The sequence below is a fragment of the Mya arenaria genome, chromosome 5 (assembly GCF_026914265.1).
Source record: "Mya arenaria isolate MELC-2E11 chromosome 5, ASM2691426v1".
NCBI lineage: Eukaryota > Metazoa > Mollusca > Bivalvia > Myida > Myidae > Mya > Mya arenaria.
Window position 1 is genome coordinate 9,543,743 of NC_069126.1, and position 27,619 is coordinate 9,571,361.

The 27,619-nt window shown below is 36.8% G+C and overlaps 1 protein-coding gene across 9 annotated transcripts; it reads right to left on the minus strand.

Moving 5' to 3' along the window:
- Positions 1–692: 692 nt before the first annotated feature.
- On the minus strand, positions 693–27,041 carry LOC128236154 (uncharacterized). Of its 9 annotated transcripts, none has more exons than XM_052951030.1 (8): positions 26,914–27,041; positions 9,219–9,308; positions 7,357–7,693; positions 5,805–5,996; positions 4,439–4,621; positions 3,953–4,062; positions 2,793–3,562; positions 693–1,648 (listed from the first exon to the last, which is right to left on the minus strand). In XM_052951030.1, exons 1-8 carry the CDS (start codon positions 27,039–27,041, stop codon positions 1,317–1,319), a joined length of 2,142 nt encoding a protein of 713 aa, XP_052806990.1. In that variant the 3' UTR covers positions 693–1,316. The 9 variants fall into 9 exon arrangements, with proteins under 9 accessions (XP_052806990.1, XP_052806992.1, XP_052806996.1 ...); XM_052951032.1 differs by lacking the exon at positions 26,914–27,041 and adding an exon at positions 26,231–26,875; XM_052951036.1 differs by lacking the exon at positions 26,914–27,041 and adding an exon at positions 24,550–24,700.
- Between the last annotated feature and the right edge of the window lie 578 nt (positions 27,042–27,619).

Below are 27,619 nucleotides of genomic sequence, written 5' to 3' on the forward strand. Positions count from 1 at the left end.
CATTATACGTGCATGAATTTTACGTGCAGAAAAAGTCGGATGTTCAAGCTTATTGACAACTATAATCGATTAAAACTCGAATGAGGTTCTGTTTTCATTATAATACAGAAATTACATATTTAGTGAATATTCATACTTAATCGTCTCCATAAAATTCGGACTTTTTAACTGTATTATTGGAATGGTATGATTGTCTACGTTTTACAAACAGACTGTGTATTCGATTTATTCTTATGCTTGACAATTCAACGCAAATCAGGTCAAAGGGTCAACTTAGAGCGCTTGATTTCCCAGTCGTTTTAACGAAGGCCGAACAAATGTGGTAATGTTTTTTTAAAGCTGGTAGTGGGTTCATTAGGTAACTGTCGAGGTAAGTCGTGGGTGTACGTTCATTTTACGACGCCACTAGCTCACCCATGGGTGTCGGCCCAAATGAGAGTATAATTGTTGCTTGTATGTGGGCAAAGTGGACATACAGCATGTAACCCTGGTTACAGCTACCCTGGTCCTTTAACATGCACCAGTGTATAGCGCCGTCACAGGGGACCGCCGTTTAATGTCCCGGAAGACGGTAACTGGCGACGTAGAACGGTGACGTGCCCTTATTACGTGCCCTTTGTAGCAGGTTTCTAGAGTTTTAAGTCCCGTGGGTGAGTGGTATAGCTACGATGTCAATTGATATAAAAAGGGCAAACGAATGCAAGATTTATTTCATAAATGAATATATAAATTAAATAACAGGTACTTGATGTGCTGTTTAAAACATTGTCAATCGTAGATCGTAACTAGTAGTGGTATTTGATATACGAGTAAACAGTATTTATCACAATGTTGCTAACACAGTAAATGCGACCATCATACACAATGAATGCTTTAAAACAACAAGACAAAACACACAGCCAAAGGCTTCCCGTCTGTGAAACAGAAAAATAACTAAATGATTAATCCGCAAATAGACATAGAAAACCGTTTAGTAAACAATCACAATTTTGATAAATAACACTTAACTGATAAATCCGGCATGTGTCTGGTTCAATGGCGAAATAATCAGGCAATGAAAAAACAGTTCATGTCTGAAAAATAACGCTCACTATGTTAATTATATAACACATCCCATGAATGAGTTTGGACGGTATCATATTTATCTAAATGCTTATTACTCCAAAACGACAACACAGATATACATGCTCATATAAATTGACATGTCCGTACGTCGAAACGTTCCATGTTTCGTTTATCCCCACCAACTTTCCTGAAATAGTTATGTCCTTTTGTATTGGTAACACTGTTTCCATCTATTTTAACACAGGTTCCAATCAGTGCGTAAAGCACTCTAACGTAACGTCTTTATTCTCACGGTGACGTTCCGTAATCACCGCCGCAATGTCGTCACGTCCCATATCACGTAACGCGGACGACAAAACGTTAACGGCGCCGTCTTTTTTGTCCTTCTGCTGACGTTTCCAGTAGAGAAGTATTTTGTACGTGACGTCCACCATCCCCAGGCCGTTAGAGATGGCGTCAAAGCCGAGTCCGGTGATGGTGCTGTCGGGGAGGTCAAGGTGGACGGCCAGGGTCAAGCCTTCCGGTACCAGCTTCGATATGGTCATCAGGCTCTTGCCTGACAGGATCCGGGACTCCCTCTCCACTAGAATAAAGATATAATTGTAAAGCATTGTGTCGGAAGAGCCGCTTTGTTTGACACAAAAGTTAAACTGCATTAAGGCAACTAAAGAAACTGCATTTACAATGCCCTAAGACTTACTGATTCCTAGAACAGTAATGGCCAACTTCTATTCAAGTACAATCGAAGTCATATTATACGGAAAAGGTGGTTCAGTGAACATAAACTATAAGCATGGCAGTTAACAAACAGACCAAGCAATGACGTATTATGGTCGTAGGTGAAACATTTTTTCAGTTATTGTGTGGACTTGAAGTTCTGAGGATACATTGAATTTTGACAACTGACCTATCATCTAGTAGTTAGGAACAATTTACAACTGAAGTGTTATTAGACTGGGTCCAAACGCTATTAGAATTATTGACAGGACAAAATAAGTTATTAAATGCAAAATTGACCTACTGACCTAAAAACAGTCGAGGCTACTTACTTATCAAGTAAAGCCTACTACTAAATTGTCACTGTTCTATGTCCGACCGTTAATGAGTTATTATGCGGACAAATATTTCATTAAATTGTTTGCCGTGACAGTGACCTTTGACCTACTGTCCAAAACACAAATGGCGTCATGAACTGGTCAACCCATCAATGAATTTTCACGGTCCAAATTATTGCCCGGTCTAAATTTTCGAACACTGGATGTAACATTGACCAATGGTCATCTGACCCCAAAACAATATGGGTCATATACTGGTCATAAACTACTGCTTAAGTTTCACTTTCAATGGTCCAATGGTTGTTGTGTTGTCCTCGAACAAGTTCTATAACACTGTTATATCAGTGATATTGAATTTGACCTACTGACCAAACATACTTGCAGTTCTGTTGTTCTTGATAACATGCCAACATGTATATATTTCAGCAATTTTCAAAATATCTTACGTAGTGTCGTAATCGTGTGGTTAAAGTAGACATAGATAATACAATCATAAACTTTAAAGAACGACAAATGCTTAACGTATACATATCAACTTTTTTAAATGGCATTGTTCATACTCGTCCATATAACTGTGATGGCATCGGTTTAAAATTATACAGTATTTTTAATAAAATATTCATTTAACAGCTGGAAGATGGTATGCCAATGCATGATAACACTAGCACTCACGTATGATTGGTTTCCTGCTGGTCCTCATCAGGCGTTCCATGACAGAGGACGGGAGGGGTTTGAACTTGGGCACGAACGGTTCGTCCTTCTTCTCTTCTTTATTGTTCAAGTTCAAATCAAACTCGATCCTCGGCTTCTCCTTTTCCGGTTTGGGCTCTTCCGGCACGAATTCCGGTTTGAAATACGCCCGCACCGTATCTTCCGTTATGTCCAACTTGAATTTCATAGGCGACGCGAATTTCGCCTGCTGGTCTGTGGATTCGATGGGCGCGAAAGCGATATTGCCGATAAGGTCTTTTTCTTCGTTAGTTTTCGGTTCTATCACAAAGCGTCTATAACTTTCTGGTAAGAATTTGAAAAATTGCAACTCTTTGTTTTCAAGATAGTCACTGTCAAAGCTAACTTTGATATCGTCTTTCACATCAATGCCCCACCTCATACCGTCAAAAATCTCAAACCCGTTTACTTCCGGGGCTTTTGCTTTATGCACCGTTGGTGGCGGGCGCCTGCTAAATCCAGTCTTTTTCTCGGGCTCCTCTTTTTGAATAATAGATTTATCTAGTAGTGCATAACCTTTTTCTTTTCTTTCCGACACTTTTTCTTCCTTGCGTGAGATGGGACAGCACTCTAACAGGATAATCCAACATTTTTCTTGAAGGTTAATAAACACTAATATTTCGCCCATTTCCTTGCTCACTCGGCCTTCAAGGACGGCTATTGATCGGTGCAGTGCGGTCTTTCTGTCTGGTTTTGAAAGTGCTACGCAAAACCTGAATATAAAACAGAGCATTTTAAAAAACTGAAACATTATTTATGATAAACCATGCATTGTCCATATACGTCCTCTCTCCCAAGATACAAACTTTTACAGAATATTCCTTATTCCTCCTTCTTGTTAAAGTTAATTGACCCTAAGCGCCTATTTTGTTCAAAAATAATGTTCATAACTATGACGACGGTCTGCATGGCAGAGATAAGTGTGTGTTAATTTGTATACTTTTTTTCGGCATTTAAAATATACCACTAAAAGTAATGGCCCCAGTACTGGTTTCTTCCCAGGAAACGGACATGAGAATTATTCATATCGACTCTCAGCTGTCTTCAAAGTCGATCTAACATGAATTAATATAATCTTAAAACAAATTTGTAAAATAACTTACGTTGAAAGCGTTTTGACGTCGAAAGTGACGGTTGTCTTCGTGAACTTGTAGGCGCCATCCAACACGATCCAGCCCTGGTCAGTTTTCTGTAGCACCGCGATGTCATCAGTCTGGAATAGTGTAAAGGGTAAGACAAGCGTTCAGATTTGTATGCCGAAACAAAATCATATTCGACATACTTATGATCCATATACTTTACTGAATACATTGGTACAGGTGTTAAAGCGTTGTGAAATCCCCCGTTTCAATTTGCTGTTTAGAAAAGTAAACAAATTCAAATCGGAGGTATTTTTTTTTTTTTGAGATATTAAGCTACCAGGGCATACTTACATTCAAAACAAACAGTATGCGCTTCGATGATGAAACGCCGGTGGAACGCATTAAGACACATACGACCGCAAAACAAATTTAGCAATAAAAGGATCAATATGCTTTGAGACTCCATTCAGTAGGAAAAGCATTTCACGTGTTCCTTACATGACGTACCTTTTTCTCATCTGACTCCTCAAACCCAGCCGGAAGTGGTAGTTTCACGGTCACTGGACGCTTGAATGTGACAGGACACTCTGGTATGACGTCAATGAACTCTGACGTCTCCAGAAGCTCATTTGTCTCGTGCGGGAAGTTCTGTTTCGCCAGCTGGACCTTGGCCGGCGATATCGGGTTGATCTAGAAACATATCGGAAAATATTTGCTTACGTAAACACAGGCAGTAAGTGTTAAGACATGACCCGAAATGCTGGATAATAAAAATTAACTTCTATACCAGCATTTAGAACATGTTTGCTTGATAACGCTCGATTTGTACCAAGAGGTGATATAATGACAGAAGCAGGTAATCATTTTGGTCCGTTGTAAAATACGTACTAATCGGATGTATGTATGATAGTAATTATCCTAGAAGCTCAAATAAAAAAAATAAAAAAGGCAAAAACTATTAATTAACTTTGAAACGGGTAGGGAGGGAGGGAGGGATTAAATTTAAACTATAAACAATAACCGCTCGGCTGGCGGCGCGCTAAACAATGAAACTGTCGCTAAAAACCAGCGCCACGTATTACCTAAGAATTATGGGAAAAGCGTGACGTCAGAGAGCGCTTAATAATTATCGTATTTATGTCTAAATACTTAAATGAATTAAGTAAAGAAAGTAAGTGCACAGCATGTGCAAGTGGAACTGTTCTATGTGACACGAAATACAGAAGCAGTTAGAACATTGCCCTTCCACCCCTCGATGTCCAACTTTTAATCCCAACCTGTCAGACCAATCCAAGCTTACTGGGCCTAATGTTCTACCATACGCTGCTTTATCTGCTAAAATACTTTCCTAAGACCAATAACTTCCAATTTGAAATGTCGTAAAAGAGAGTGTCAGCAAATATTGGCAATAATGCGAGTGGATTTGTAAATGCAGTTGGCAGATTAACACTTGATGCCCCTGTTATCGGCATGCACGGAATATTGCATAATTAATCATAACCTGATCTGAACTTGGCGGCTGGATACCTTTCAAGATAATATGATTATAAAGAGGCTTACGACGTACTTAGTTGTATAAACCCGACAAACATAATTATGTATGTAAAACACACGTATCTAGTCACATTAAATGGCCCGATTGTTCAGAAATATGTTACAGTTAATAACGTGATTACGACATAGTTGTTAAAAAAATGCGCGTATACTTTAGTCAGCCATATTGTAAGGGAATGTGCGTCCTTTACTTGAATGCGATACTGAAAGTGTGTGTCGGTAAACAGTGTCGGTTGTTGTCTGTCGTTCCGACAAGAAGGGGGTTAGCATGCACTACATTAGGACACCTTATTTAAGATAACGGCTCGTCTGTTCCTACCTGTATGGAACACTGAAAGTTTCTGTCTGTGGTTTTCTTGGGGAACCGGATGCTGATGTACTTGCTGAGTCTGGAGTTGTAAAGGCAACCCTGTGTCGTCACGTCAAACACCTCCTTCTTCGGGGTGAAGGTCACCACGAAGATACCCAGCCGGTCAATCTCGAGTTCTACACATGGAGACTTTGTACTGTCCTGAAATATATAATGTATGGTACCATAGTTTTGTTAATAAATGTGCATAATTACTACACTTTTTACAGTGAAGGTCCCAACAGAAAAATACCCAAACCCTCTAGTTATCACGTGGTGTCTATTTAGTACTGTCGTCGAAGGGAAACGGGAAATATTTGAAGACACTACTGCTTCATCATCCAACTTAAATGCTAGGGTGAGGTCATTCGTCCGGACTTCAGTTCAAAACCAAGCAGCGGTGGCGGTGGTGGTGCATCGTTGTCCGAGATATAAATACAATAATGGAACATTATTGTTTTGCGTACAAAAGACACGTTTGCAGCGTTTCCAAATGCCAACAAAAGAGTTGTTTGCAGTATGCAAATAGAGAACGAAGGCATTTTCACGTATGTTGAAGGTTTCCCGGCACCAGGGATCAACATCTAATACAACTGCACCTCATAAACACGCAACGCAGCAAATTACAAGCATTCTGTAAACATGCATTTTTCAATCTCAATTACTTGAATTAATCAGGATTTTCCGGGATATACGGCCAAAGCCGGTAAAGCAATAACTATTTTTCATAAAAGTACCAAATCGATTGTGCAAATATCTTGTTGATATGTCGGCATTTTTTCTGCAAAGTCTATCAAGATATAAGACAGAACTTGAGACTATAATTATACTTATATGGCTCTAAATGTTCACGTGTACGATTTCGTGTCCATATAATTGAACACCGAGTAAAACTAAATTTACAATGTACGTTGCTTTTATTAGCACTTCGTTTGTAATTAGATACTCTGGAACTAACTTGGTGCAATACCAAAAATTCGAACATGTACTTTTAAATGATATTTTTAGGAACTTTTAAAGATATCAAATACCCTCTCGAACAGTTGTAATTTTACCATTCTCTCACTTGTATTTCATGCTAAATGGCAATAAAATGTTTCATATTGACATTGATTTTAATAAAGACGTATTTAGGGTATACCCCCAGAGTATCTAATTGTTTTAAGATCTACTCAATCAATATTCAACTTATTCAACGAGTTGAGTACATTCATTGTTTTATTTCAGATCGTATTTCGACCTACGGTGAGATTGTTTACCTCGGTGGTTTAAAGTTCTTTGAAGTTTCCAATTTTACAGATTTCACTCCAAACGTTCGTTCTTTCTCCTAGAAGCGATGAATATTCTAACCGCATTAAATGAATAACTATTTAAAAAAGCGTAATTTTTAAATTAAAAAAACAACAGCCGTACAATCATTTGCCATCAATTTTCAGAAGGACACCACAGGGAAGGAAAATGATTCTTGTTTACAATTTCAATATACAAAAGATATATAGTATTACCATGTAGAAAAATATACCTTTTTCAAAAACCCAACGTTGACCCACTCGTTTTCATCCTTCCATCTTCCCTTCACGTTGATTTCTGAATGCTGCGTATCGATTGGATAAAACGGGATTTGGATGACTACGGCTTTTTTAAGTATTGCCAATGATGACGTAAACTGGAAAATCTCTGACGTCAGATGCTCGTGAACCGGAAGTACGGGTGTGTATTTCCAACGCTGTGTGGGTGGGGCAACCTCGCATGTTATGCTGTCTTTTTTGCCGAAGACCCCATCAGGGACCATAAGCTTGGCCCCGAGGGGCAGTCCGAAGTTACCACCCTTCTTCCCGGGCGTGTAGCTCACCTTTAAGCTGAAAGAAAGTAGATACAAGTTACGCTTACATGAAATAATCGCATAAATATGGTTAGGTGTGCCCTAGGATGCAGCACGATCATTTAAAAAGCAAACAAACATAAGAAACTTCTAAGAATGAAATATTGTAATTCTTTTAAAACATAGCTTGTTAAAATTCAAGAAGCAGTCATCAATCTTCTTCATAAGATGTTCGACGCAGTTATCCTACATATCAAAGGTTAATAGAATTTATATTTTATTGACACTTAATAAGAAAAAGGCTAAAAGACAGACTCTTCAATGTCAATCTACGACTCATGTGTTCTCCAAACAATACGAAAGTGGTGTGTATACGAATATTTTACCCCTTGCAGTGATTCCGAACATTTAGTTGCAATACATCCATACGAATTTGCACCATTGTGAAATGTGTACAGTCCCATAACACTCCAGACGTTTATTTGTCATTCATAATTTCCATCATGATCACAACATTTATATTATTAGTATTATTAACCATTGTAAGTCAGCTGCATGTGACAAACCACCTATTAACCAAGTATCATGTTTAAATGAAGATACGTCTAAGTTGGTAAAGATCCTACTGTAAACCAAATTAATAATGTTCATACAATGATTAAGCAAACATCATTTAGCCTTTTGTGAACAGACAAATACCTCTACCCGGCACAAAACAATGCCTCACAGTGGGCTTTGCGTGCAGAATTCTTCTCAATTAAGAGGATTATTATATCCAAACTGCATAAAGAAGAAATGTTCACGACTGGAAGGTTCATGAGGTCGACTAGGAGTGTGAATAATAAATATGAGACAGACAAGAGCATGAGTATGAACGCAAATGATTATGAAAATGAGGATCATGAGAAGGAGGAGGAGGGGGGAGGAGGAGGAGGAGTAGGATGCTGACAACGTCAATAATGATGTGGGGGAAAGGGGAGGAGTTATGGATAAGAAAGAATGAGGGGTTAAGAAGTATGGGAATGGAGATGAAAATGAGGGGTTAGAGAAGTGTGAAATCGCTAAGGAGAAGGGCCAAAGATGATAATTGATATGAGAAGAATCGGTCGAGAAAGAGAAAGAGGGAAGAATATGAGGGGTGAAAGGAGAAGGTGAGAAACATTAAAGGAAAGAGGGGAGAAGGAGTAGGAAGTGAAGATAATAGGACGCGGATGATAACGACAGGAACATGATTGTTATGATAATGGAAATGGTGTCAGTGACGCATGGTTTGATGATCAGCAAGGAAAATGATAAACATGACGATAGCATGACAATAGGTGTACTCTTTTCTTAGAAGTGAAAAGTCGAGTAAAAATGTACGGAATCACGAGACGGTGCCTTGTCCTATGGTCTGTGTTCACAGGGACGCGGCAAGAAAGTATCCGAAGTGGGAAAGTTGAGGAAGGAGTATGATTAGATGGAGTACAAGATGCGGGGCGGGAGGAGGAACAAGCGGAAGATGAGAATTGAAGAAGAGCCGGAATGGAAGAAGATGGCAATACTATACATGTGGAACTTACTGCGCGTCGTCCTCCAGGATGGGTCTGTCAGTGTTCACGGACACGTTCCACGTATTGTCCTTCCTCATTCCGCCCTCGCTACCCTCACACCTGTAATGTTCATATACTGTATAAGCCTTACATATGAAATGTACAAACACGGGATATCCGTGGAGTGTAACCTCAAAGCTGCAATAAGTACAACCTGACAAATAAAACCCCCACGCACTAATAGTTGAAGGCAATATCGCACTTCTGCTGCAATATAACATGGTTTTGAGATATATATAGGTTTGAGGCAAAATGTTATTGTAGAGAGAAAGGGATAAATTATTCAAGCAAAACAGTATCATGCTCTTTTTTCAAAACGATTCAAACTTATAGATACATTAAGCATAATAAGTGACTCTTTTACTTGTAGCAAAATTAAATGTCAACAAGCGATGATAGAAATTCAAAACATGTTTATGTTTATCACAAATTTGTCGCAGTAACAGACACACGATAGCCTTGGTTCCGAAAACTTGATACTAAAATTATGCCTCCCAGGCCGACTCCTGATTGAGAATAATTTCCACAAATTAATGTTTTAAAGGAAACCTTGCAAAGGTATTCTCTGTACCTGAAACATAACACCGTATCGACTACTTAGAAATTAAACTATACAATTTCATTCATTTATAAGATAATTATGCCTATTACAAGCGTCACGCGGAAGTGGCCAATGTTGATTACTTCATAAATATCAAATGGAATCATATGTATGCTCATGATATAAACCTCATCTGGGGGAAAAACCATATATAATTAAAACTCTCCTGTAAGATTCTCTGTCACCATGAACCACAGAAACCGCTCCCATGAAGCCAACTATAATATTATATATCAAAATCGAAGTGAGGACGTCATTGCACAGCTACTTTTGAACTGACATTCAATTTAACAGGATCATTCGACTAGCTCAAGTTCAGACACTTGTTCTAGACCGGTCAATTTCAATGATATTAAGGAACGTAAATGTTTGCACGAACTTAAAACGTTTCCATTTTAAGGTTACTTTTCCTTGAAAAAAAAACACTTACGAACTCTAGCCATGTGTTGTATCAATATTACTAACTTAAAGTAAGCTTTGCTGAAAATCATACTAAAATAGACATTAGAATCAATGTTTTCTGACAAAACAAACATGGAGTGTGGCCAGTTCAATACCACTGTTACCTTTTGGTCGCCCGTCGTGCCCTGTTAGGTGACGCGCTCATCGTCTTATACCGCATTATTACACTCGTAGATATTACCAGATTTAATATTTATTCCAACCATAAGACTCTTCCACTAAATCGAGTGTCACAATATTCTAAGAACGTCTACCCAAACGTATTATAACTTGGTAATCGTTATACCATTTATACTATTTCACCAATCACTAACGTTGTGCTTCTGCGAATTCAGAGTATAAATTCCGCTTGAATCTGCAACTCACTCTGACAAACCTATGTGGCTAAAAGGCCGACCGTTCTTTGGCTGGCGTTAATTACAAAAGCTTCAAGCAGTTCTTAAAGACGTCTTTTAATCATCGCATATCAAAATCAATGAACGTGCAATGATATTATCCGGTGAGGGGATTCTATCAAAAATAAAGATTGTCCTCTTGATGAACTTCCTAAAGTGCGTTCAACTGTTCGGATACACACACAATTAATGAACGACTATTGTTCCGGAGAGGTTCGGGACTCCCAAAATAACGTCAACTGTGGTATCTTTTTCACTGATGACGCGGACTCATGGTTTCAGTATTCCTACGCACGAGCTACGGCTTTGTGTGAACTGTTCATCATAATTAATACTTCAAACACACCCACAATTATTATTACTTCAGATTTGCTTCCATATAAAATATCCAAGCTATTTGATTTCTATCGTAGAATGAACACACGCGCGTATTGTTTCAACGCTACACTGGATTACTGTGGTATTGGGATCAAACCTGTACTTATTCGAATACCATTTAGTGTATCAATGATAAGTAGATCCTTCTCAATTACAATTTATGAAAGGTTTAAAAACGATTAACAAATCCACAATTTCAAATCTGGCCATTCAGTTCAGAAATGGCAAGCGAATAACTCAATTAAAGGTGAGTTCACAAGATTTTGACTGCGAAAAGCGAATGACGGAAAGAATTAAATTCAGGTCTTTTTAAGGCGATTCTTTTATAAAATGATATTTAATTAAATAAAATCCATATAGGTAAATGAAGTAAAGAATCGGTGAACAATGTGACTATTAGGGATAGGGAAGTGGATAAAGGAACAGACAAAGTGTGTTTGAATAGCTAATATATAACAGGGGAATGAAAATTAAAAATCAATTATTCATTTATTTAAACACACTGTTTGGCCAAGGAAAATATTTCCCAACATTTAAGTAGTTATTGGACACCTAATGTGCCAAATTCATTTAACTTTTGTTTGATGTATACAAACTCATTCTAATTTAATTTTTCGTATACAAATTTATTTTAATTTAATTTTCCACTGACGTAATACCTACTGTTTGCTTTCTAATAAAAAAAAATGTTGACTTTGGTACTTTCGAAAATTGAATAATTGTTTACCTTTCCGATTCGCGAAAAAGAGGGTGAAACCATTATTTATTTATTTATTAAAAATGGCCCACATTGATAAGAATGGCATGTAGACCTGATGCTCCAGATGTTAATGGACGGACCATGATTGTATATATATATATTGTATTACATAGAATATACATGACATTGATTCTATCATTCTTACGATCACAGTCAACTTTTATTATACGGATCATATCGAACTGTTAAAACAGTTCGCCCCCTAACCATGATTAGTCAGACTTCAAGTATAGCATCAACCTTAATGAGTTCAATATCATCTGTATGGAACTTTCATTTCGTCTGTGTTTCAACCTCGTAGCTTTTGTCTTCCGTTTGTTGTTTCATAGGATCGCACTTATAGTTCAAAAGCTGCCAAACATATTTTTTATCTTTATACAAGAAGTATATAATCGTTTGTTACTTGAACAATGTATTCAAGAGTAATCCAATGTTTCGTTAGAGCACTCCAAACGTACACGGCATGTGAAAAAAGTGTGATCATCTTACGCCGTCTACCCCACCCCCCCCCCCCCACCCCACATCCCTCACACCACCAGACCACACCATTTCGCATAACACCACACCAACAGAGGTTCATATAATAACCAAAGCAATAACCTCACAATCGTTCTAAAATAATGATTTAAAAAATTAAAATACTAAACAATGTTCAAGGAGTACCAATACTGAGGAAGAAAACACTTAAAGGGTTTACTTTAAACTGGGTAAACTCCTTAACAGATCGAACACTTTTAAGTTAAAAGGTTTGTATGTACAAACCTACTCCTCAGTCCAATCAAAAGTTACGAAGTCTGAATGTAATGGTAAAGTTATACTAACAAATATTTACTGACGAACCTCTGTAAACATTCCACAGTAAAGTACGTGAACAAATATTTATAAATAAATAATATTTTCCAACGGGAAATCACCTTAATTTATCACCGAACAATGAATGTTCCCGGTGTATATATATGTATATCACTGTTGTCAACAGCAGCGTCATAATGGCATTCGATCGTGCTACCATTATTAATTAAAGTGAAACAAGCTACATGCCTTCACTCATGCACTACTGTCATTGGAGGCGATAAGCTGTATTTACTACTAAAGTTATTTTTCAAATGCAAGTAAGCTGCTAATTTATATTAGAAAAATAACTTTCTGACAAACCAGCTATTGTACAAAGAATCCATATAACGCTATACAAATTAAAAAGAGATGTATTTGAAAATGTGAAAGAAATAAACAAATATATAAAGAAACATGCAGTAAATTTGAAAATGAGAGTAATTATAAATGTGCAACGCTAAGGTTTGTGGAATGAATTATTTATAAAAACTTGAAAAATAATTCATGAAATATTATTTAAAATTATTATGTCGATAATAAATAAAGAGGATAGAGTATAATGGCGTAGCTTAATATGAAAACGAAATTTATTCGGCAATACAATGAAAACTAGTTTTACAAGAAATCGAACAAATCGCGCCCAAACTACAAATGGAGATTTAATAACTAAGGGGGGAACTACTTCAGAAACTTACTCCGAGTCCGAGTCCGGCTGATATCCGGTGAGGTTTACAGTGATCTTCATGCTATCCAAACATACAACACAACAACAGTTTAGATCATGTGCATGTAACTTCTATGTGTGCACGTGCAAAAGCATATTGAACTTCGTATATCAATACTGTTTCGTATGTAAATACATTTCGATATGTACTTTACTCTGTTGTCTGTTAAAGAAGGCAATACGACATTTAAATAAATTGAATTGAAATTAGTACAAGCTTTTTAATTGTAAGCCTGTGGATATTCTATTAACAACCACGTGCCATTAAATGATAACAGACAGCACTCGTATAACAGTATATATATATACAGATGGCCATATGATGTATTATTACTGTTGAACCTACATTAGGTATTTCATTTATTTGGCATCACTGCGTTGCTTGTTCTTCTCTTTTTTGGTTATCAGAAACTTCATATTTGTTGAAACAGCCGGCTATAGAACAAATACAGTAAGTGTTTTTCAACAAGTTTCACTTGTCCGTGTCGAGGAAGAACTCCTTATCAAGCCTTGTCTAACATACACTATCGTAATCGACAATGATTGATACAAAAACACTTGAATGTGTGTTCTGAAGACTAGCAACTCGTAAGAACTGTTACACAGAACAAGGTTTTGGACCTCTTCGCTTATTTGCTTTACAATAGAAGTAAAAGGCTCATGGGCGCAATACATTTACATTTCTGTTCGCACTTTATAAGATGTGTTTGACAATGCACGGCACTTGTATGCTCAAACGTGAGCTTGCACAAATCTACTTCCCAACGATTGCGTTTGATTTTGTCGACAAATGCAGTTTTGTAGAGCACATAGAAAAACAGCATTTGTTTCAACTTTTGTAATCATTAGAAGCCACAGTAAAATATAACTACTGCTACTACCTGATACAAATATATTCCAACTATTTAATACACGAACAAAATCATTTGAACAGAAGCTTTACCCGGATACATACAATTAAGTCCATACTTCGAGCTTTAGAACCATTGTTCTTTTTCAAAACATGGCAAAACATCTTCAGTATGATATAGAACTATGATGTTATATTTCAAACAAAGTTTTATTATTTAACACTATTTTATACACGCATAGGGGTTAATTTAGCCCGTTTTCTCACGACTTCTACACACAATATTATGACCTTTCGTTCTACTTGGCTCTCAGACAGAACAGTTCAGGGTTCAACTTCAACAAGCATGTATGGTACAATAGTCATGATAAACAAGCATATATCAATGTTCCGTCATTAAACTCTCAACTCTTATTGAACGTTAAGGGAAGGTCCCAAAGGCAATTATAATTATTTAAGTTTAAATAAAATGTTTGGTGGTATGCATGGGTTGTTTGCTAATCGCAGTAATGAATATAAACATAGAATCTGTTTTTTTTGTATTTGATCTTGTAAGAGGTAGGAAACAATAGAATATGTCTTTGTATTCATTCTTGTAAACGCCTGGCATACTGACAGACTGTAATAGAAAGATGCCTTAAATTCGAACAGAAAGGATATAAAGATAGGATTGCCTTACCTTGTGATATGTGATTTAAAGACTTATTCACTCATGGAATCTTCGACGTCTCGTTTTCACATACGTTTATATTACGTTTAATAAACCTTAGTCCAAAAGCCAGATATAATTTGATATCCATACATTTGTATTTCCTAAATAAGCAGACATGGAACTCCTATTTCTAAATATGTATATGTTATGTTTGCTCTACTTCGTTAACAATGAACTTTCTTAAGTTTGTATTAACAATTTTATCGTTACAAAAATGTAAACGACGTTTTTGTAATCGAGTCAGCCGTCAGAGCTCAAATATTTACTTAATGGCGGGAATTTGTATGCTAACTATAGTATACACTAGCAAAGACAGTTTTCGGAGTGTTCAAGCTATAAGTGGAGCATTCAAAAGCAGTGCCAATTCATGACAACGTAACAAAACAAACGAAAACAGTTTGTCACGTGGTATTTCCAAGGTATACAAAGATGCCACCAAATAACATAATTTCATTTGCCTACAAACAAGAACAGCTACTGAAGCTTTAGTGTTAAAGAGTCTATATGCCCAACAGTTGAAGTTCGTGTTTAGTGGTTAATGGTCTATCATGTCTGACGCTTGAATTTCGTATTGAGTGTAAATAAACTGCTTATAACAACTATAAAACATCAACAAATGTGTATCTGCAATTGACAGAAAATATATAATGAAAAATGAATGATTTTAGAATTTAATATGCAAGTTTGTACGAACGAGGGGCTGCCAGGTGAGGTTCTAATATATTTTTTACAAAATAAAAATAAAGAACAAAGTTTGAAACATACTTAATAAAATATGTTGGCATTTTTATTAACAGAACAGATCTTTTAATGTACAAACCGTTTATAGATAGATTATTCCCAATAAATTCCAACAGTAGAAGTTCTCTTTGGGTTGATTCTTCTTTCGACGGATCTATCTTAATATTTAGACAGATGACAGACCAAGCTTTCGCTCAAACTTATATCACATACAATAAACTTTGTTATGAAACAAACTTCGTGGGAGTTGCTTTAATATATCAACGTCTCACTTTTGCCAAATTAAATGTCTTTGCACAGGTTAAATGGTGAAGTGACAATGAGTTTTCAAGTATTTGCAGGAGCAGATAACACCCTGGTTTATATACCTCTCTCCCTTCGGGTCAGGGGTCAACAAAAAAAACCTTTTGGTCGACAAGCCAGTCCTGAATCTATCTTAGACAAACACTTGTAAACACAATTCCATTCTAAATTAAAAGTTTATGACTCTTAAACCAGTTAACGACCACCCGCAACTGGTAAATTACAGGAAGAATCACTCCCTTGTTTATCAAGGAACGTGCTCGCTTTCATGTTTAGTCTGACAATAAGAAAGTTAAGAAAATAAACATAGACTGGTCATTCAATACTGAAATCTACGCCTGATTTGTAATTTACTTCTTATATTTATCAGAGTCGTTGAAGCATTGTGAATGTCTTTAATTCTGTTTTACAGCATGTGCACACTGTCTCTCGGCATAGATACTGGACAGTAAATAAAATATTGTCCCAAAATATATAATTTTAAAATGACAAGTGATTTTTATCAACAATTATTATTTAAGTTGTCATTAAAGGCCTTTCATATAGCAATACGCACGTGCATTGAGCCTACGAAAGATTTGTGAAAATACGGCAACAAAATCACATGTTCTTAAAATAGAACACCTGAATTAATGGAAAATAAATGGGGAATAATTTCAACAATATCGCATAGTCATTGGTCTAAGATCAATATAAGTCACCATCCTTAGTGATGGAATTTCAAAACAAGGCATTTAGTACATTAATAATTAAGTATGATGTCAACTCTTACCTAAATCATGTTTGGAAGATAAGCCAGTGAATGTCCCATAAAGCCGGCCATAGATCTAGTTTATAATTCTGTAAACACTTTAATGCCATTAAGCCAAATGGAACAGTTGTTGAAATGGAAGCCTATTCAAGTGAGGACTATCTGTAGAAAAGATCTGCAGAATAGATGAATATGATAAAGGACGAGTTTACTGGATGCCATGTCTGCCATTGATCATCCACTGTGCCCCGCTAGATGGGATATATACAATTCAATTAGCACTGAAAGGCGAAGGCAACTATTTCCCTTCATATCCGCCGTGAACACAATGGTGTGTCTATGTGTGTTGGTGACAATACATGAATGCAAACACTTCATTTTATAAATTGCAATGGGACTTGAACAAATTGCTCACATAAATTGTCTTTTGTTATTTTGTTGGCACTGTTGAATAGTTTAAACTTCCCGTTTCATGAGAAAGTAGATTAAATATAAAATACATATTTAAAGTAAGTTTAAATTTTTTATTGGTGAACAGCTTTTCAGACCAGATCTTCTGTTCAGGTGTTCATCTAATCTGTTAGTTTAGCTTGTCTTTATAAGCATTGGCACGCGCCGTACTTCCCACGACTCTAATGGATCGAACAGGTGCGTACAAATTTGAGAAGAAAACTGCATGATAAAATATATTCTTTAATTATCATAGCAAATATGCTGCCCACAGAATGCGAATTATTAAATCGTTGTTGTTGTTTTTTGTGTATGTGAATTGTGTCATTGGGTCATGAACGTCAAAACTCTTTTTTGACTGTCGGTTCGTAAGCTCCATCAATTTGTAAATATCATTTTTCAGGACCTATACGCCATTTTCAGCAACAAAGCTAAAGCGATAACTAACGCACATTCGTTGACATTATGGTCATAGAAATAAACAACACCTTTTCAAATAAATTGAGCGCACCTGTTGCATGAAAATATTGAATACCACGGCTCGTTTCTTCATCGTGAGCAGATATGCTCAACTATTCCTTCAAAACGTTGGGTATAATATAGTTTAGCCAATCGAAATAAGGAAGTCATGACTGAGCTATTTTAACATTATTACTCCCAATCAATATCATCTATAACAAGTCTGTAGCCGTTTCTATGTACATAACTCATGTTTCAAACTCCGTCCATATTCAGTCTTTAGATCTTAATGGAAATTATTGAATAGCCTTTCTAAATGGCCATAACCAATAATCCACGGCTCCCTGAGCGCAGCAACAGTGTCGATCATTCAAGCTCTAACATAAATAAGAAGGTCGAAACCCATTTTGTAAAAAGATATCTCTAAACGCTAAGATATCATGAAATTAATGCGACTTTTCAATTATTCAATCGATTTAAGACGAACGAGCCGGCAATCGGAATTTTGAATAATTTTACTATACATCAAATTTAACCCACAAAGTGTCGCCTTTCAGAGCCAACATAAGTATTTGATATTGAACAATAGCTCCTTAGCACGCTATGGTAACCATGGTATTCATTACAGTCTAAAAGAGAGATCCTATATAAGCACAAAATACATTCAATTGATATGTATGAACAGGAACACTCTCAGGTATAGACCAAGAGCAACAAAAACACCGATCATCCATCAACACAAACGCCGGTCATCCATCAACACAAAAACCGGTCATCCATCAACATCAACGCTGGTCATCTATCAACACAACTCAGGTCATCCGTCAACAAAACACCGGTCATCCCACAACAAAAACACCGGATATCTCTCAGCATAAACACCACCGCTCATCCATCAATACACACACACACCTGTCATTCGTCATCACAAACACCGGCCATCCATCAAAACAGGCACGGGTCAGCCATCAACACAAACGCCGGTCATCCAACGACACAAACGCCGGACATCCATCAACACAAACGCCGGTCATCCATCAACACAAACACCGGTCATCCATCAACACAAACACCGGTCATCCATTTACTCAAACACTGGTCATCCATCAACATAAACTCCGGTCATCCATCAACACCAACTCCGGTCATCCCTCAACACAAACTCCGATCATCCATCAACACAAACTCCGGTCATCCATCAACACAAACTCCGGTCATCCATCAACACAAACACCGGTGATCCATTTACTCAAACACTGGTCATCCATCAACACAAACTCCGGTCATCCATCAACACAAACACCGGTCATCCATCAACACAAACTCCGGTCATCCATCAACACAAACACCGATCATCCATCAACACAAACTCCGATCATCCATCAACACAAACACCGGTCATCTATCAACACAAACACCGGTAATCCATTTACTCAAACACTGGTCATCTATCAACACAAACTCCGGTCATCCATCAACACCAACTCCGGTCATCCCTCAACACAAATTCCGATCATCCATCAACACAAACTCTGGTCATTCATCAACACAAACTCCGGTCATCCATAAACACCAACTCCGGTCATCCATCAACATCAACTCCGATCATCCATCAACACAAACTCCGGTCATCCATCAACACAAACACCGGTCATCCATCAACATCAACTCCGGTCATCCATCAACACAAACTCCGGTCATCCATCAACACCAACTCCGGTCATCCATCAACATCAACTCCGATCATCCATCAACACAAACTCCGGTCATCCATAAACACCAACTCCGGTCATCCATCAACATCAACTCCGGTCATTCATCAACACAAACTCCGGTCATCCATAAACACCAACTCCGGTCATCCATCAACATCAACTCCGATCATCCATCAACACAAACTCCGGTCATCCATCAACACAAACTCCGGTCACCCATCAACACAAACTCCGGTCACCCATCAACACAAACTCCGGTCATCCATCAACACAAACTCCGGTCATCCATCAAGTTTAAGAGACAATAACAATTTTAAAATACAAATGTATTCGCATAGAAATAAAGGTATGCTGGTTATCTGAGCACCTGTTTACGTGATATCATTAACAATTCATCAACCCACTTACTAATCGGCTGATAAGAAATGGAAAAAATATGTTTGTCATCAAAACAATTATTATTTTATCATTCGTTTCTGAACCAACGATGTCCATGTCTGAGAACTTCAAAGCTTTCATATTCAATCTTCTTCTATTGAATTGTCAAGCCCATTTCTGGCATATGCAATACTAAAGCCACTCTGACAGACAGGTATTGCCACAAACGCTTAAATGCCAATTACGATTCTCGATTTAGACGCAATAGAAAGCCCAGAAAATCTCTCCTAAGTGGGGCTTTGTCAAGCTACTCAACAAGACAGGAATGTGGGAAATATTAAAGTGAACCTCGCGGTTGCACACTTACATTAGTTGTTGGATTTTTATCATAGAAAATGTCTGACGTCTCGATATTGAAGGTACAACGTACTTCAAACAAATATCAAAAGGACAATATCTGCTATTTTTCCAAAAATGTATAAAGCTTGTGGTGGCAAATTGTATGGTTATAACTTATAATAGATTGCTTTATCACTCTATAGATGATTAGGTTAGACATGACGTGATCAAAGGACAAGAGACACCAACCCTTACTTAGTGGCCTCGGACACATTTACAAGGCCAAATCGCATATTGTAGAAACTATATACTTGTATGTAAACCAGTACATTCTAGATTGTATCATGAGTGATCTAGTGGTATAGGTGTCCCACTCTCATCCACAACCACTGGTTCGACCCCGACCAGGGGCACTTCTCATCCACAACCACTGGTTCGACCCCGACCAGGGGCACTTCTCATCCACAACCACTGGTTCCACCCCGACCAGGGGCACTTCTCATCCACAACCACTGGTTCCACCCCGACCAGGGGCACTTTTCATCCACAACCACTGGTTCCACCCCGACCAGGGGCACTTCTCGTCCACAACCACTGGTTCCACCCCGACCAGGGGCACTTCTCGTCCACAACCACTGGTTCCACCCCGACCGCACTTCTCATCCACAACCACTGGTTCCACCCCGACCAGGGGCACTTCTCGTCCACAACCACTGGTTCCACCCCGACCAGGGGCACTTCTCGTCCACAACCACTGGTTCCACCCCGACCAGGGGCACTTCTCATCCACAACCACTGGTTCCACCCCGACCAGGGGCACTTCTCATCCACAACCATTGGTTTCACCCCGACCAGGGGCACCTTATTAGAACAACTGTATTAGTTTCTACCCAGAAAACGGACTCTATAAAGGGATTAATAAAAGCGTCAGGGTTTTTCCGGCCCTTTTGGTGCCGATATTCGGTCCCATTCCCTTGTGATAAAGTATATAGGTTTCCTCAACCAAGGTAAAAAAAATCCCTTATATATATATAACTATATATTTGTTTAACAAATGTATCAATACAGTGCCATTCAGGAATATGTCAATAGGTTTGTCGAATGAAAGGTTTTGAAAAAAAACGGTTGAATATTATAGTAATCATGTTAGTGTTTTACCCTTTTGGCCAATAACGACGCTATTTTTCCATTGCAAAGGGCCCACCACTATTCCCTTAAAAGTAAAATGAAACACTGTTTCCATTTGAGGTAATACACATGAGTAAAATTAATACTTAGTAGTGCGTCAATTGAAGCTCAGTTTTAGGTATTAAGAACGCTTCGGTACGTTTAAATTACAAACACGTGAGTTCTCCAAACCAGAATGAACTAAAGGGCTACCCACTGACCTTCATTATCTGGCATGACGTAAACTGTTCACGATTTAAAACACATTATTCATTGAAATTAATGGGTCGAATTTATCAAATGTATTCAAATCTGATCCATTCCCTTTACACAAAAGGCCATGTTTCATTTAAAGCGTTATATTAAATTTGCACAAGCATTCATGAATAAGCTTACACTTCATTTTATTGCCTGTGCATTTGATGTTAAGTCATGTCAAGCATTCCATAAAGAAAGATGGATGCGTTAAATAAGCTTCGGTAGAAACAACCCATACATAGAACCAGGCGGGTAATAAAGTTCAATCGGCAGACGCAATTAACTGCATCTGCTGCAGACCGTCTTTGAAAATATGGCCTTCAAGCAAGATAAATGGACTTGGAATTCTTTTTTGAGTAGTTTGCTTTAGAAGATCTCTGAAAACCAAAAATCTATTCAGCTGATTAAAAACCTCCAAATTCCATTCGGTAACAAAAACAACCGCCAAAATTCGTTTAGCTATTATCTGGTTTTATTAAGAGAGTTCCATACAGTCCCAAGCATGCGCTCTGACTGATATAAAGGCATTTGCGCAGATTTTGTGCTTAACACAAGAGAGTAAGCATTACTTTTTGGTCTTCTAAACGGTAAGCCTGGTAACGTTTGGCTTTGCTAAACCGGCTGATCGGTCTTCGTGGTAAATAAGGCAAGTTTAACTATTGCTATATAAGGCTCTTCGGTCAAGATCGGAGCCACATTACAAAATACACAGACACGCCCTGTACGGGAATGCATGGACAGTGACAACGCCTTCTCAAGACCAGGGGCTTCAAGGTGTTGACCTTTTCGTGATCATTAAAATATGAAGATGAGATGTTAAGTGATTTATGGCTGTATTAAAACATTATGGAAACGACCTTTCTTATTCGTATGTATCTTTGGTTCAGGAGTGTGTCGGTAAATTCCCCGGCCTTAGCTTAGTCATTTAAGGTACTCGTTGACTATTCGATACTTGGTTCATATCCTATTTGTGGAAGCCAATGAACTTATTTGTTTATTTGTCACTGAGTAAGCTCATATTTCGTGTGTTTAATGTTCGTTTATTGGTTCAATGACAGCAAGGTGTGGCGGATAACGCACAATCTCATCATATCCTATACAAGACCATCGTTATTGTTGAAAGCTCTGAAGAGTCCGATGACTTTTGCACAGAGACGAGTTTCAGTTTGATTATTTCTATAATGAGATATGGGCTCCCATCGATCTGGTTTCAAATTGAATTTTCATTCACGGTATGAAGTGATTTAGACGTGTTTAAACAGATTTGTAATGTTTATCTTTCGAATATTATACAGCGATAAAATTGCTTTTATGTTAACCAGCGTGTTTATCCACTAAACTATTAAAGTGGGTACAGTATAAATCTTTACTAGCGATATTAGGTAGACAAAATACCATTTATATTTTATAGACTGTTAATCTTTGCCATCTAGTGCCAGTTTTTAATTTGATTTCTGTGATAAGTTTGACAAATACTACAAGGTTAGCAGGGTTCAACCTTAAAAGTCACATACCAAAACCAAACCCTTTTAGTATATTGCAACTTTTTGTTTATACGATATAATGATTATGATTTTTTTTACATTCTTGAAATTTTCGCCAAGTTCTTAAAACCTTAATTCTAAAGTGTAATCGATATTTTAAGATAAAAAAAATCATAAATGTGTTAATATGTTTCGTAAAACTGAATGTGTGGATGTCCAAACAAACACCTAGACAAACATGAACATAATACATTAGTAGTTTATTAAACACGTGCATGGCTGTCTGACATAAAAGTCAAGGTAAAACTTAGTCCATGGAAGTTTTGAATGTAAATTATTAATACTTCATACACGACCAACAAGCATGGTAAGTGCATGTATTGTATAGAAGCAGTGACCTATTGATCCCCGGCTGATCTTTGGAATAGTTTTCTAATCCCTAAGTTAATCATGACACACATCTCCGCGACTCGTCGTTTAAAAGTGCACACTTACTCCCAAATAAGATTGACCACAATTGATACAATTGTTTTAATTTATTTACCGAAAAGGATAAATAAATATCGTAAACAATGGTTCTCAGAAAGAATATCGTGTTTAATTTGAAAGAAAGGTGCAGAATACACAGTATTTCTATCTTATGAGACGACAAATGATCACTGTAAATCTTTTAGGACCCACCAGCCATTTAATATGTGTGCGTTTTAAGATATAAATACACGGTTTCAATCGTGTTGTCACTTATGGATATTTTCTATAGATGCATTATTAAGTAAGAAGTCAAAGGTTTATCACTCAAAATGTATGTTTCTTATACATGTGTATGTGCTAATTTTAAATACGAGTGTCACTTTAATGAAAGATAATTATACAACCAGATGATATTACCATATTTTTAAGTAGTTGAATAGTGCTTTATCGTATGAATAATTGAAAGTCGTCTTTATTGTAATAATATAAGGAGAATAATTGTTTGTTTCAGTGTCAGATTGAAATATTTTCCACCGACTAATCATCAAATGCTAGATTTCACGAGTGATTTAGCCACGAGTATTATTATTGACTTGTTGAACTATTTCAGAAAAGCGCGACAAATTATATACGAACATTCATTTTGTTCCAACATTGTGCCCGCTGAAGTTTGATTTGGATGTGAGAACGGGATAACATTTAGAAACGGTGAAAAAAATCAAATTGATATTTTCACTGCTTGAAACAGTGAAATATACTTTTTATCTGACTGAGAAATCTCTACAATACAACGGAAAGCATGCATTTACTAAATGAACGTGAACTCTTCCAAACGTATCCAGGGTTGACAGCGAGGAGGTTGTTTAATAGTGTCTTCAAATAAAGAAACATACAGAACAGTTCCTATTCCATTCCTTGGTATCTCTACGGGTTTAAAATATATTATCCACCAACCTTGAACAGAACAGGTAACATCCATAAAATAAAAACAATATCCAGGAACGAAGTCAACAGGTTCATAAATATTCTCTAATTGACCAGTGTATAAATATTGACCGTTTATAATGACCTTTGGTCTATGTATCCAAGTCATGTAGAACCGCTGTCGTATAATCCAAAACAAAATATTGAAACTAATCACTCGGTGTTTAACTCTAGGTAAGGAACATACACTCAAGTCGGATTGCAACTATTAACTATTTTAGCATCACTCGAAGCTTAGGAGTGCGATTTGTATTTCATTTATTTTAATGTCAGATTGAGTATTTGAATTTGTAAAGACCCAATGGCTAGGAGATAATCTGTTGTATACACAATGGAAGCAACAAAACAGAAATAATGTAATCAAACCTTAATCATGACTGATTGTTTATCGATTGTAGAATATAAATTCAATCAAAAAAGTGGAACTGGATGACGAAAAACAATAGACAAGTATTTTAATGGTTTTAAGATTCAACTCGATACATTTTGATAAACAATCCTTTAAGACGGCCAGATAAGGGGAAAGATTTGTTTTGTTCTGCTTGTGGGCACTCGGGTGTTTACTGTGGTTTAAATAAGCCCGTAACAAATGAGTAATGTTTAAACAATATGACACACAAATGCCGACTGTTGGTCGCATGCCACCATTCTGAATTATTCATCCACATGGATTCATCCTAAAACTTATATTTATTTATACAGATATTTTTTTTTTGTTATAAGGATAAACAAAGAACATAAACAAATCTTCTGAATCACCGTTCTTTTTAAACAATTCCCGAACTTAGTCGGTTACAGTTTTATTCTATTTTATATTCGAATACTTCATCAACAGTTGTTGTTGTAAAACAAGCTAAATTAAAATTACTTGATTAATGATGATTGATTGATTGATTGACTAATTGGTTGGTTGGTTGATTAATTGATTAATTGATTGATTGATTGATTCATTCATTGATTCATTCATTGATTCATTCATTGATTCATTGATTCATTCATTCATTCATTCATTCATTCATTCATTCATTCATTCATTCATTCATTCATTCATTCATTCATTCATTCATTCATTCATTCATTCATTCATTCATTCATTCATTCATTCATTTATTGATCGGTCAGTCGATCGATCAATCGAATGATTGATTAATTGATCGATCGATCGATTGACTGATTGACTGATTGGTTATTTTAAGTAGTGAAATGTTGGTTTATAAAGTAACCAAATTGTCAACACCTTTCAGTAATATTTGGAGACGATGAACATAAATTGAATTATAAATTACCGCCAACTTTCAAATATGTGAACAATAAACACATTCATTCTAGTATTCCAATATATAAACAGGCCAGGGTCATCGCAGAAATACCGAGTAGACTACAAATAATCTTCGGTCGAGAACAAATGTTAAGATTGAAACTTGTAACAACTGTTCTTCAAGACCCGGAAAAGTTAAAAAGTTTTTATTGAACCAGGCTCTAAATCGTTACAGTGCTTCGGCGGCTACAGCTGGTAATGTATGGGCTTCGAATACTGAATAGACAAAATGTATACAAAATATCCTATATTTTAATGAAAATTAAGAGAAAAAATGTGTCGATGCCTTAACAACACAAGGCCCGGAAACATTCATATCCGTGTGCTCTGAATAATTTTCTCAGGTACATGACAGAATTTCTATATAATGCGAATTGAACGCAGAGAGAAAGTCGCCCTAGTTTAAACATTAACACCTTGTCTCTAAATGATTCAGCCCAAATCTTACCTCTTGGCCGACTTTTTCGGTCTGACCCCGATATTCTTGGAGCCGGTATCCGCCATTTAATGTACCCATATATAGTTGCTAGTTTTCTGTGTATTAAATCCCCATTTAAGACTTATTTCCAAGCGAGAACGGCCTTGACAAATTATCTTTTTTATATCTTTTTTATTTATCCTTTTATGCTATCCTGAACATGCACTTTACATTTCAGACTGATACTACTATAATATTTAAATTCTTATTATAAATATTATTTTTTTATTATTATTCCAGCAACTGCTTGTTCATAAATTTTAACAGAACTATTCCAAAAGCCGAGTATTGTTCAGCCACTTCAATGTGTCAAATATTCGTTGAATCTCGCCTCTAATGTTATCTTATCATAATTTAAAGTTGTGTACATTCGTGTCCTTACAGTTGATCAACATGGATTTGTATTAATATCTAAAACATGGTCCAAAACAATGAGTATCCGCGCACACTTTTCTCCGTGGCAAATCACTCGCTTAACAAAACATGTCTTGCGTCGAGTGCCAAGAAAATGCCAACCTGAGTAGGATATAAATCTTCCTTCTATAAAACAGTTTTAAGTGTTAAACACAAAAATCGAGTTTTAAAAAAAGTTTGTTCAAAATTGCACACAAAAAACTGGCCCAGTAACTACGGTAATATGTATGATAACACACCCAGTATGGAACACGATACAATATACGTATGTCAGGAACAGAAGCCAAGTCCACAGACAGTATCTGCTCACATCGGAGATGCCTGTATACGTACTTATTTGTAATTTGGCATTTTCTATACAAAACATATTGATGAGCTCAAAAGGTTGTATTGATTATTCAAAAAGAACGAAAAGGGTATTTTGATATCTGCATAAAACATTTTTGTTCGTTTATTGTTAGATAGTTGATAAGGTTTGATTCTTTTAAGGAACGCATCAGTTTACGGGCATTACTTGACGGGCTTACAATGGGCGTTCATGAATGTATGGGCTTTCATAAATGAAGCTATGGGATACAAAACAGATAGATAAAAGAGAATAAACACATATTTAATGGGCACATTAAAAAGGCCATCCGCCCTTTGTAATGACGGAATCCGTTAAATAATCGAGAGCAAAATGCATCAACCAACAAAAGTTTATATAGGAGGTAGTTCGGTTGCGTTTTGGTTCTTGTTTTGAGATGAAAAACATAAAAGGTACAGACGGCTTTCAATCAAAACACGATAAAACAACGAGCAGCAGGATGGACATGTTCAGATGTTTGACGAGCGAGCAGGACAGGAGTCTTCAGGACAAATGCTTGACCAGCGAGCAGGACAGAAGTATTCAGGGTAAATGTTGGACGAGCGAGCAGGACAGAAGTCTTCGGGGCAAATGTTTGA

Excerpts from the sequence above, each read along its gene's own strand:
- LOC128236154 (XM_052951030.1), bottom strand. The coding sequence starts at position 27,041 with ATGTTTTGTATAGAAAATGCCAAATTACAAATAAGTACGTATACAGGC. Across the intron at positions 4,622-5,804 it reads ACTTTCAGTGTTCCATACAG|ATCAACCCGATATCGCCGGC; the intron begins GTAGGAACAGAC and ends ATATGTTTCTAG. Across the intron at positions 1,649-2,792 it reads CAGCAGGAAACCAATCATAC|TGGAGAGGGAGTCCCGGATC; the intron begins GTGAGTGCTAGT and ends TCTTTATTCTAG.